The sequence below is a fragment of the Pseudopodoces humilis genome, chromosome 7, assembly GCF_049639895.1.
Source record: "Pseudopodoces humilis isolate 2021_Gansu_Grassland_sample_001 chromosome 7, ASM4963989v1, whole genome shotgun sequence".
Classification (NCBI taxonomy): Eukaryota; Metazoa; Chordata; class Aves; order Passeriformes; family Paridae; genus Pseudopodoces; species Pseudopodoces humilis.
The window spans coordinates 1,749,494-1,762,741 of NC_142206.1; the positions used below are offsets into that span (position 1 = coordinate 1,749,494).

At 43.1% G+C, this 13,248-nt stretch overlaps 1 protein-coding gene across 1 annotated transcript in view; it reads right to left on the reverse strand.

Moving 5' to 3' along the window:
* The window catches only part of SPON1 (spondin 1), a 185,462-nt gene extending 172,617 nt beyond the window's left edge, over positions 1-12,845 (reverse strand). Inside the window, exons 1-2 of the mRNA XM_005531575.3 lie at positions 12,436-12,845; positions 6,105-6,211 (exon numbers count right to left, since the gene is read on the reverse strand). Coding sequence (XP_005531632.1) covers positions 6,105-6,211; positions 12,436-12,658 — 330 coding nt within the window. The 5' untranslated portion in view covers positions 12,659-12,845. The remainder of the gene's footprint in view (positions 1-6,104; positions 6,212-12,435) is intronic.
* Between the last annotated feature and the right edge of the window lie 403 nt (positions 12,846-13,248).

Here is a 13,248-nt window from a genome sequence, read left to right on the forward strand (position 1 = left end):
CAGAACAAAAAAAAAAAGAAAATAAAAGAGGAAAAATAAGATTAGATTAAAGAAAGAGGACTAAATATGATGTGGCCAGAAGTTAGATGTTTTTTTCCACAGCAGGGAGATAGGGAAAGGGTAAAGATAAAGAAATGTCAGAAGATAAGCTAAAGCCAAATTAACTACAAAAGTTGATTTTTAAAGTGATGGTAGTGCTGTAGCAAGAAAACCCTCAGAAAACTGATAAGAGGAGTGAGCCCAGCCTGAGACACTGAATCCCCTTTTCATTCAGCAACAGCCTAAGTTACACTGCAAGCACAATTTAATATTTATTTCCTATTTATAACTGAGTTAACAGTTCAAAGATCCACTGTAATAAAACACATAACAAAACAGCATTTAGAAATTCCTTATATTTTCCTATTTTGGCTGTGAAATGATACAGTTTGAGTCATTTATTCCAAAAGACACAGCAGCTCTGTACACCAGCAGCTGGGGGAGCGCCCAAGGTGTGACAAACCAGGGTTGGGTCACACTAAACCTGAAAAATATCATGATGTAAAGATTGATTTTTTTTTTTTTGGCTCATTCATAGCACGAGCTGAAACAAGAACAAAAATGGAAGGAAGCAAAAAACTGCCCAGTGGGAATCCAGTTTGGTTTTTCTCCAGCCTCATCAGTAGGAAATAATGACTATCAGAGCTGCTTCTGTTCTGTTCTGCAAGCTCCTGGTGCTCATCACTCACATATTAAAAAATATTAATTTTTACTGTTCTAAAGTGAGGCATAACTACCTCCTGAGATGATTTCTTAACCAAAATCTTGCCTTTAAGTGGTTCAGGTTGAGGTTTTTCCAGTGCACCAGAGATATTTTTATTTAATCTCACTCGAAGTGCTCACATTTTCCACTCATTGCTAAAACTGGCAGTGGCATATATTTTTTAGGGGGGGATTTTTATTTTTAAGCTCATTTTTAATCCCTGAATATCATGATATGGAGCTTGGAGTTCTAGAAAAATGTGTGAAAGTGTTCATCAAGGTTAAACAATTCCACCCTGCTGGAAAGGTGAACTAGAGTTTGGTTTTCCATTATAACTTTCAGGGGTTTGTTCCTAGAATAATATTCACAGCGATTCTTAGAGAAAGAAAATTTGGGAATACTCTGGCAAATGCAAAAGGACAAGAGATTTAAATTTGACAGACTCAGAATTCATGTCTACCTGCTTAGCCTACAAATCCTACAGCTGGCACATTCTGACTCCTATTTAAAACAGGGATTTTATTATATGTAATTATGGCTTTGGATCATTACCTCCACGTGCTTTTAAGCAGTGACAGACTCTGGCAGTGATGAGCTGCTGGGAAAGGAAATGTAGAAAATGCAAACATGAGTGAAAAACTCAGAAGTTTTTTTTTTTTTTTTTTTTTAAAGAGAACCACATCAATTCATACACCTCAGAATAAGGTATTTACAAAGCAGCCTGATTAGCTGATGTTGGAATACAAGCTTAAAAAAAACCCCAAACATACAAGCCAAAAGGAACATCAAGGAGACCCAGGTATACCTGAATTTTTAATATCAAGAAATTTTAACGTTGAAATTTTAATATTAAAATTTTAATATTAAACATTTTAAGCTGTTAATATTAACAGCTTAAAAAATCACTGCGGTCATTAATTTAAAAAACATAAAACCACCTTTGCTTATAAATACAAGAATAGATCATTTGAAGTGGCTAACAGCCTTTTAAGGCTGCTTCTTTCAAAATGCACTGTATCAAGAAGATGTAAGGTTCCTATAAAATGCTGGAACACAGCATTAGAGGAGCTGCTTTTCTAAGAGGCTGTAAAAATTCCTTTTAACCTAAATGCCTTGCTGAGCACATCAGTCAGCTAAAGAGCAGCAAGAGAATGAGGTGACCAAAAACAAAGGACACTTTTGGGCTCTGGTTTCAGCACCTCTTACCTCTCTTAGCTGTTTATTCCAATTTCCCTGAAATGTTTTCTCCTTCAGCACAGCCTCAAGCTTTTCTAAATCCCACACCTTTAATGAAACCTTCATTCTTGCTGCTGCTGCTCTTGCTCGCTTTCCCACATTGCTTTTTTGCACAGCTGGGTCCTTAAATTCAGGGTTAAATTAAGAATTCTTCTGGTTCAGTCTGGAGTTAAAATAGGCAAAAGGACACCTCCAGGAGAACTCCTACGAGGAAGGCATGCAACACTAAACTATCACCAAAAATGAAGGTATAAGATCCAAGTTTAACAAGTGATTACGCCAAAGCACAACCATAAAATTCCTCCTTCCTTTTGGGGGAATGGATGGCGCCTTGAAGGTTGGAATTGCAGCTCATAACTTCCTTGATAAATTGGATGAAGCTCTACATTAAAAAAAGAATTAAAAAAAAATACAGACTGAGAAGATTCTTCCTGAGCACCAGGCACTCCAAAGCTGTGCTGCTCTAGGGATTACTCTATCCAAATTCTCTGATTTTATGCTGGGAGTGCAGATCCACTCCTGAGTACAATTCTGAGGAATGTGAGACTGGAATCTCCACTGCAGGAAAAGCAAAGCTGGAAGAAGATGGCCCACGATGAAAATACAAAAATTTGAATGAAGAACAGGTAGAGTGTGCGTGGAATCGGAGGGAGAATAAAGGAAACTTCAGACTGCCTTCCTCATAAAGTATCAAGAAGATTCTTAATTTAGGAAGACAATTTCATAAGGGAGCAATTTAACCACTATTAGTGAAGATTCAGTTTGGATATTAGTAAAAAGATCTACAAAGCTGAAATTTCCTATTAAATATAATATATTCAAGTGTTTAAACCTGGAGAGATGAATTTGTTCTTCTTGTTGAACACTTCAGAACAGATTGACAAAACATCCACCAAAAAAATCTCTGGGAATATTTATCCTTCCTCAGAGAACAAGGAAGATAGATGAGATGAGGTTCAGCGCTACATTTCTAATATTCTGCATTATTTATCAGACCGAATCCATAAGGTTGCACACATGTGTTGATTAAAATGGCCTGCACAGACACTTTTCTGTAGTCAGTCAGTGGTGATTGCTGCCCTGGGCTTTCATTTGCCTCAGGAGCAATTTGCAGACTGTTGCTAAACATCGCAAAAGAGAACGATCAGCGCTCTGCACGACCAGAGCTGGGAATGGTTTGTGTAAAGAGGCCAATGGGACAGATTCCCAAAGCTTTCAGAGGGCCTCACTGAGCTCTACAATTACCACTGGCATAAGGAAGAGCCCTGTTGCTACATCCCCAAATTTCTAAGGCTGAATTTGGCACCTTGGATTCCCTAGCTATATTTAATTTAGCCATTTTGCGGTTTTGGGAGACAAAGTGATTTATTTTAAGGCTGGACTGTGTCCTGTGCATCCTACAAGGACAAAAATACAAGGAAGTTTGGCTGCATTAAGTAAACAAACAGTAAAATCGGATTTTAAAGTCTCAGTTGTCTCAGAGGAGAACAGATTTGGAATGGTGGAGTCCACACCACACTTCTCTAAAGGTCTCAAGTATAGGGGTAACCAGAAAGTGCACAGAAAAAAACACCTGTCCAAGCAAGAATTTTAACAGCTCTGCTATTTACAGGACCACAACCCCTCAGCTTGGTGATTAACAAGATTGACTGTTCCTGGTGACCTGCAGAGCCACACAGGAGCAAAGGAGCCATCAGGAGCTTACAGCAGCTGCCTACTGCTCGTCCAGACGGGCTGCAGCCCCCCTCCTGCTCCAGCTGGACTGTGACCCCTGAAAACAGAGCTTTCCCCTCCTAAATGTACTCCATCCACGTCAAAAACCCCATGTTAGCCCTCCTCCACCCCCTGGCTGCTCCTCAAAGCTACAGAGCTTTGAGATGCTGGTCAGTCTAACAGCAGGGCTCTGGTCCTGAGCACAGGGTGCAGCTGGGTTTCCTCCATGGAACCTGTTGTAACTCACACTCCACAGCTTGAAAGTGGCGCTCAGAGGCTTGCAAATCAAGTGCTTTATGGTCTGTTAGTCATGGAAGGAAAGTCTCACTTGGGCAGCTCCCGTTTTGTTCTGTCCTGGTTGCACTGGGAAGTTTTGTGGTGTGAATGAAGCACTTGCTTCGCGCTCTGCTTTGCTCTGACTGCTCTCTGGACATTGGAGATGTCTCCCCACGGAGGCAGAGGTGTAGTCCCAGAGCAGCAGAGGGTCTCATGCCACTCTGAGGGGATTTTCCCCCAGTTCTGCTGCTCTGGGGATGACAGATTCTCTCTGACTCCTTGGGTGACACAGGCTCCATCAGAGCGCAGGGAAAACAGAGCTGCGAGTGGCACTGTACACACAGCTCCTCCTTACCCTGCACAGCTGCTCAGCCCCCCTTGGCATCCTCACTTCTAATGAAAACACACTGCAAACATCTTTTCTTTTGTCTTGGTTTGGAAACAAACATCTTTTTTTTTTTTTTCTTCTGGTTGCTACCACCCAGCCCTGGTAAAAGGGGGGTCTGTATTTACCTTCAAGCGTTCTCTGGGTACCAAAATGGGATCTTACATCTGTATCCACAGAGGATAGGATACAGGAACAGGCTGACACCATCTGAATAAACTTCAGGGAGTTGTGCTAGCGTGGGATGAGCATGGTAAGTACTGTTTAAACCACAGACACACAAATTCAGTTGTGGGTAACCTTTGGGACTCCCACCTGCCAATAAGAATGCTGAGTTCAGACTGCAACCCGTACAATGCACTTAATTAAACAATCTTCCCTCAGCTGAGACCCACTGGGCTTTAATTTTTATTTTTTTTTCCCATCTATATAGAATTTCCATTTGCTTCCCACTCAGCTAACTTCAAAATGCCTCTGTACTTCAGCAAAGCTTAGTGAGCGTCTCACTGTTAGACCTGAAGACAAAACTCAGGCCCAATTTTTCCCATTTGCCACAACCACAGAGATATTAACAACTGAAATGAAGAAATTAATGGTGAAAAGCTTCTTTTAAAATAGATGAAGCATCACTATTTGTACTTCTCAGCAGTAGCTGATCGTTCAGTACTCGCTTATTCTTTAAAAAGCCAACTTTGTTAAAAAGTCCATATTAAAAAGATTTCTCCCAAATAGGAATTGGTTTCATTTTAAGGATGATGGATTTATTCCACCCTCAAGTTCTCAATCATTTTAGATTTTCTTACAAGATGTATGAAAACCAGACAGAGGCCTCTAAGCAAACTCAGTAGGAAAACTGGGCAATTATTTACTGAGTTTGCACTGAATTTGCTGTATACAAAAATAAAGAAGAAATATAGGGAGAGATGTTAATTTCTGTCTCCTTGCAGGTCACCAAAATTGGAACTTGAGTATTTCCCTTGAAAACCTTGAAACCTGAGGCAAGTGAAATCTTCCGCCTAGAAATTGTTATTAAAATTACTATCAATATTACTGCACATCCTGTAAATTATAATCAGTACAATTCAACTGTATTTCTAAGCCTGGAAAGTCAAACAGCAAACAATACCTCTTGTGAGAATCAAACTTACATGCATCACTTCTACCTTCTTTCATAAATATGATATATTTTCTCAGTTTCCAGAATTCCCCACATGGAGTAGCTGAAAATACCAGTTTGTGAATCATCCTTCTGGTTTCTAATCCTTTTAATACCAAACATTTCATCCCACTGGATGTGTTCATTAAGTCAAGTACTACTGAGCATAAATAAAACAGCAGAATCTAATTTACGAATGATAGAACAGTCATTACAACCACGGCAAACACTTCTCAGAGTCGAATTCTACAGCTCAGTGGACAAAAACACCGAGGCAAAGAAACACAAAAAAACCAGAATGTGAATAGGACACTCTTGATGTTCACTTGGATAAAAGGTTCAGGTGTCCTAGGCTCTAGTTCAAGTAAGTGATGCTCATTTTGAACTGTGGGAGTGTGGGAAGGCAAGCTGAAATCCAGGTACAGGAGCCGTGACCCTTTGAACACTCGTGGGATATAAAACATGCTATGCTGTCCTCACGCCAACATCCACAAACATTTATGTTTAAACACTCTCTGCATTCTGCTGTGCATATCAAAACCTCCCTTTGAGGCAGGCAAACACTAAAGAAGACTCCAAAGGGGAAGTTCTCTCACCTGGAAAGATCCTGCATGGTCTTCCTCTTTGTCACCTTCTTTTCCTTCCTTGAGGGCGATCAAGGTGAACCCTCGGAAGTAGGCAGGAGTGGCAGCGGAAAGCGTCACTGGGATGTGATGAACAGAGAAAGAACCAAAAGAGACCATTAATTGTGAAGTCAGCCACTTGCACATCATTTCACAAGGTGTGTGTTCTAAGCTGCCATTGACTAAAGTTAGAGCACCGACAGCAGGGAGCCAAGCCAGCCACAATCCAAAATGTTCACTCCGAGTTTCCACATAAACTGAGAACCACTGGCATGAAATACCTCAGCTTTTTTATTTTCCCCCCATTTTTTCTTTTAAAGCAGATTGATAATCTGCTCAGATCTACAGGGGGGTTTATTGGTGGTGGTTTGGGGGTGGGGATGCATGTGCAAGGGTGTTTTCTACTTTGGGCTTTTTCTTTGTGAGGGCTTTTTTGGTTTCTTTTGGGGGGTGACAGGGTGTTAAATGTAAAGGAGCATCCCTAAATATTTGACTTCATTTTTTTGTCCAGTTCTGAGCACAGACAAAGTATTTTAGTGCACATCAAGTCCCTCTGTCTGTAAAGCCAGATGTCCACGTTGCCTGTTCCTGCTCAGCTACACTCACCACAGCACTCCAGCTTCTGGAAATGGGGGATCTCGAAATATCCTCCCTCTGCTCCATCCTCAGGGCAGAACAGGACACAAAACTAAACTCCTGGCGGATAAAACTAAACTCCTGACCCCTAAAAGCTGTGCTGGATGCTCTGAATGCCAAACCAATCCTGCACAGCCCTGTCCTGAGCAGGTAAGGCAGGGCTGGCTCATCTGATCTGACCCCGCTCAGCAGCAGGATTGAACCCCTGATCTGATGTCCAAAACTCAAAAACCTGAGTTCACAGAATTGGGATATCCTGGGAATGGTCCCTGCAGGGATTGAGCCCACATTTTTAGCACCAGGCTCTAACCGGTTAATTAATTATTAGTTATAGTTATAGTTAATTATTAACCCAGATAATCTCAGGGTCCTCATCTTTGAACATTATCAGAGCCACAGAATGAGGCAGAACTTCGAGGCAGGACATTTGAAATCACCAAACTCTCTTCGACCACTAATAGCAATCCTTTCCTGAAACAGAGGTAAATTTTAGGAAAGAAAAAGAAATTATTCTAGAATTAAAGAGACAGAAAATTAAACTCTTAATGTTTTAAGTGAACTCTTATGTTTTCCTTTAAGCATAGTGCAAAAAGAGTCACTCGTAGTACTTTTTATTGTCACACTCTCCAGCCCTGGCAGGCACAATAAAAACTGAAGACCACCCACAGTTTTTAGAGCAAACTGCAGCTCCCAAGGCTGCTCCATAGAGGAGTATCCACAAGAGACTCCCTCTCACACAGATCGGCTGCGAGGGGTTGGATCACATTGCTAAAAATCACAGATTGCCCTTAGAAAATATGGATTTCCAAATATGCCCCAGAGTTCATTTGGAATATACAGAGAGCTCTTTGATCTAGAAATTCAGTAGCAGAAAAATATAAAATAGGCTATTTGAAGGTTTCTAGCATTATGCAGCTGTATTTGGGGTTAAAACTCACGGTGTTTGTACAAATACCTAACTTTTCTGACTATATGTGAAAAAAAAGAAAAAAATATTTATTTCCATTTTCAAACTTTTGTGTAAGTGCCATGCTTTGACATATAAACCTGCAAACACCTGTACAAATTGTGATGGCACAACAGCAAGTCCTCCAGCTCTCAAGATTTTCAACACTCTTTTCATCCCATGGAACCTTACGATGAGGCTAAGTGTCGTGATTTTGGGGGAGAAAGAAAATTTCACGCATTATATTCCAAAATGGGCCAGCAGTATAACACCATTAAAATTTCTGCTTGCTTTAAAAAAGCATTGCTCCAATTCATTAATTCATTTTCTGCTCAGTAATTAGCATGGTTAGTCCAATGTTGAGAACTTCTGCAGCTCTGGCTAAATGGAAAGCCACGGGCAGCCTCTCTGGGAAGAGCACGCTGCTGAACCCAACAGAGATGAACACATCGCTCCTGCTTCAACAATGATTCTTAGAAATTTACTGCCATAAAGGTCTCTTACATGCAACAATTTTTTCCATATCATATGCAATTAAAGACTCTGAATCACTGTGAGTAAAAGGTTACACCAGGAATATTTGAGTATGCGTGCAGAGAATCCAGTTGTGAACTGACTCAACAGTTTTTGTTTTCCCCACAAAGTTACAGATCAAACCAAACAGCTTTAGAACTTCCAAACACCTACCCACAAAACAGAGTTCTGAAATGCTGCAGAAACATCAGAAAAAATTTTAAAAATTTTAAAAATATTTAAAAAAAAAAAAAATTTAAAAAAAAGGCAAAAGGAAAGCAATTCCAAAGGCTGACTCATAGTTTTTGAATGCCTGGGGTTAGCAATACCCCAGCTGTGGCTGCAGTCATTTGAAGCCCGAATAAATGCATGTTCTCTCCAGGAGGAGGAGGGATGCTGCTGTGCTCTGGGCTCGGGAACACTTCCAGCCCAAAATCCAAAGGAGCCAAGCGCAGCCGGAGGGTTCGGCTGTGTCCGGCCCTGTGTGACGGCTGCGGGGACACACGGACACAGCAGCACGGCAGGACCCGGGCTCTGTGCTCTGGGATTTGCACTTTTAGGGATGCAGGCTTTGGAACAGCCCAGAGCTAGGCCAGAACAGTGAGCTGGGAAGGTTTCTGTCAGTGCCCAGAGCTATCCTCATGTCCCACAGGGCTCATCCCAAGCCCTCCCAAATCCCGGCTCCTCCTGAGCTGCTCCTGGAGCCTCTGCACGGGCAGCAGTGCCAAGCTCCCAAACCACATCTGTTCTTCACAAGGGAGAGCCTCTGGGTTGCATAAGAGTTCTTGGGCTAAACTCTGCCATTTGGAGCAGCAGCTGTGTCCTGCTCATTAACTTTCACTGAATAATATGAACTTCCTGCGGGGATCTGCTAAACCTCAGTGCAAGCCTCAGCCCTAAGGATTTCACTTTAAAGGGAAGATTGCATACCAGCAGTTACTTTAAATCTCTAATTGCTTTACACGTTGGGCTTTGGCACACGACCTCACTCTTTCCCCGGAGTCCCAAGCCCAAGGTGGGATGATCAAAGTCGCTCCTTTGGTTTCAGGCAGGAAATTGGACTTTTCTCACCCTACACAACTGCACATCCCCTGCTGCACATTGCACAGGTGGCAGCAAATGCAAGTTCCTAAATTCCATCTGTATTTTGTGGAACAGCTGATGTAGTTACAGAATGAGAGCTTTTTTGGGTTTTGTTGGTTTTTTTTTTTTTGCAAAGTTGTTTGCACGTTGAGGGGAGATGAAAGAAATGGAAAGAAAAAGACTCAACATTTCTTCGAAGAGAAGTCCCCAAACCAATGCAGTGGAGCACAACTCCTTAAATGAGTTTTTTCTCAAAAACTGAGAAAGTGAACTGACCTACAAGTGGAAATTCCATTAAAACCAGGAACAGCACCCACACAGAGGGTATATGTAAGGGTTACAACTAGCCTAGTACTCCTTTTCTTCTTCAGAATAATAACTTCATGATCTCACAGCAGAAAGCATTTCTACTGCATGTTAGTGTGCTCTACTCCCTTTTGGTAGAAGCAAGTTTATTTACATTTTAATAGCGTGAAACTCGCCTCATTTTTTCATGGAAATCTCATGCAATCATTAATCTAACTGCACAATCAATAAAGCCAGGACTGAGTCTTTTCAAGGATCATTACCCTGTATCTCCACCCAAACTTGAGGCTCATTTGTGCCTCTGAATGAGAGCTCTGACCTTCAGTGGAGGCGAGAGCAGCTCCATCACCACCGAAGGAACCCAGCAGGGGAGGAGAGGACCTCGACCCTAGCGTGGTGTGCCCTCAAACCTGGTCCTGCAGGAACACATTTGAATTGTACCCACTCAGACAAGTTATTCAGTGCCCAGTGCTGTTTTCTATCACAGCTCCAGAGGTGGAAAACCAAGGCTTCACAGCTCCTTGCACACAGATTTTCGCCCTCAGGACAAATAGATTGTGATTGATCTAAAGGTGAATAACTGCAGGGCAGCCATAAAAACTCCCCCAGAGGCAAACAGCAGCTGGGAGCTGTGGTCTCCTGACTCCCACACTGCAAACTGAGATATTCCCAGATATTCCCTCCATTCATTGCTGCTTGAGAGGCTGGTGTGCCACATCAGCTGATGGCATGAAGATAAATGGATGTCCCTACACTTTTCTGGAGTACATTTGCATGTACAGATAATTCCTGTGCTATCCACCTTGAAAATGCAACTTTATTCCAAGAGGCCACTAGGGAACGTGCCAAGGATCCAGATTGCATCAATTCATGCAGGGGCCATGGGAACAGGAATATCTGGCTCCAGAGCTAAGGGGGTCCTGCAAGTCTTCTGCTATGTTGCACACAGAATAATTTGCTGCTAAATAAATACAAACAACAAACAAAACCCCACAGACCTGTCATATAATCTCATTTTTTTTTTTTTTTTTTTTAAATCATTAGTTGGATTTTCCATCCTTTGCATAAAACAGTAATATAGTTCCAGCTGGACTGCAGAAATGCCTTTGAGAACAAGCTCCCAAAATTTTCTGTATATTGTCAGTTTTGACTACTGCTATGTTAACAGGAACATTTATTTGTGTCCTTCCCACCATTCAGGAATGTGTCCTTAAAGAATGATCTACACACCCCAATGTGCCACCTGAATGCTTCAGTCCTAAGTATCAGAAAGAAAAGCACATATTCTGGTCTACATTTTAATTTTTTTACTATTAACTGTAATTTTCTCACTTCCAAGCAGCTTATAATAGCCTAATGTGATTTTATTAATTGAGTCCCTAACGCCAAGACCTAATATCTCCACAAAATTAGTTCGGCTAATTCATCTGGGAGTTTCTTTCTTCCCACATTTCTGTGCAATAGAAACTTCTTTGGGAGGTGACTGAAAATGTCCAGTAACTTTTTCACAGAAGTGAATCCCGAAATTTTTTAACGAACGTTCTCATTTGTCACTATCAAAAAACTTGGCACATCTTTGTCCTGCTCAGTAGATGCATCAAGCTGACATGCCACATGAAATCTTTCAGACTCAGGATACTAATCCTCCCGTCTGGAACTTGTGGGTCATGTGCATTTCCTCACACCATCTTAAAATAAAACTATTTTTGGGGAAAAAAAAATCTAATCAACAGCACGCAAAGTTACAGACTGGCGCTCAAAACAGGTGAACCTGCAGATGTATTTCTCAGCCTTTTTGAGAAACAAATTGATTATGCTCCGTGCACACTTTTTTCTCCCTGTACACACTGAGATTCCCATGTTCATGCAATGGGAAAACACTGCTCTTTACCCTGGATCTAAGAAACACTTGGAAGAATTTCCCAATATTTTTTTTTCCTAAAAGTACATCAGTTACTGTACCTAAAAATGTCCAGACTCTTTTTAAAGTGCTTTTAAAATGCAAGGCAAACAGCACATTCCAAGAAGGTTTGTTTCTCAAGGCACTATATAGTGAGGCAGGAAAAGTGACCAAAACTTGTCTTTGCCTATTAATTAGTAAAACACACCCGAATGTGCTTTGGGATTTCATTCCAAGGATTGTATGTGACATGCTCAGGGAAGAAGGAATGCCTCCATCTCTTATTTACAGTGGTCGTTAGCACTGTCTCTGCCTCTTTCCTGCTTGAGCCATCTGTTCACTTACCCAGGGAAAAAAAAAAATAAATAAAAAATAAATTAAAAAAAAGGGTGGGATAGTGGGATAAACGTAAGTGGAAAATGTGGGAAGTTGGCAGTGTGCTGCATCATGTTTGCCCATATGCTAACTCATTATATTAACATTCATATTTCAGGGCAAGAGCGATTAGCTCCGAGTTTCCTCTCCCTCCTGCTGGATGTGGAAGCTTCTCCCATGGGTTAAATTTAAAAGGATAGGAAGAAATCCCACGGAAGAGGGCAAACGGGGGAAGAGTGTGCTCTGCATCGCTGCAACTTGTGCTCCTGTGCGAGCGCTGAGCCCGTACAGAGGGCTCCTAAATAAAGGAAATTCCTCTTCATGAGGAACGCTCGGGAGAAAAGTGAGACACCGAAAGCCAGCTCCCCTCTCTTGCCATGGAAGCATCCCCAATAAAGTGATGCCAGGGGGTGTATTAGGCTGCCCTAACCCCCACACACACGCCAAGAGGGATCCGGAGCTGACAGGCAGAGACACTCTACAGCTCCCGAAACACTTATCCTCCCCGAGATCGCGGTACGGGATGCAGAGGATGCCCGACTTACCCCGGTAACTGTTCCCAGGCTTGTAAAATTCTGGGTCGCCCTCCACCCTGAGGCTGAATTCATTGTACCCTTCCCTCCTGGTGCCTTGGGCTCGCAGGATCCGGCTGCAATATCCCTCGGATTTGGAGGCTTTCTCCAAGGTTTCGTCGGGAAAACCCTTGGCCACCAAGGGGAAAGTCAGCGCCAGGAGCCGCAGGGCCAGCGGCTGCAGATGCGCTCCCATCCTCGCAGCTCCGCACAACTTTTGGCAGCCGGGGCGGCGGTGGAAGGGCCCGGGGGGCTCAGCAGGGCTGGGCTGGGCTGGACAGAGCTGGACAGAGCTGGGCAGGGCTGGCAGGACGGGCTGAGAGCTCCCGGGCAGCCCCAGCCGGCAGCGGCCCCAGCGTGAGGCTGCCGGGTGGGATCGGAGGGACCGGCTGGGCTGCTGCCGGCAGAGGGAGGGGAAAAGCGGGGAGGGGACGGCTCAGAAGGGGAGGGGAGGAGGAGGGAAGTGTGATCTTGCCCAGATCCCCAAGTGCTGTTTTGTCTCAGAGCGTGTGATTAGCAGCTCGGCAGTGTTTACTTAGGCGGGCTGAACTGGCAGGGCTTGGTGACAGAGCGGAGCAGGGGACGCTGCTGCCTCCCAGACACCAGCCCTGAAATCAATCACCCTCATTCCTGCCCAAGTCTATAGTTACTGTAGGGATAACGAGGCTCACAGAATTCCCCGACAGCCCTCCCGTCTCTCTCGGAAGCAGCAGACACGATAAACATCAGCAATGAACAGCGAGGAGGGAGCGAGCCGGCCCCGCCCGTGCGAGCGAGGAGCATCGG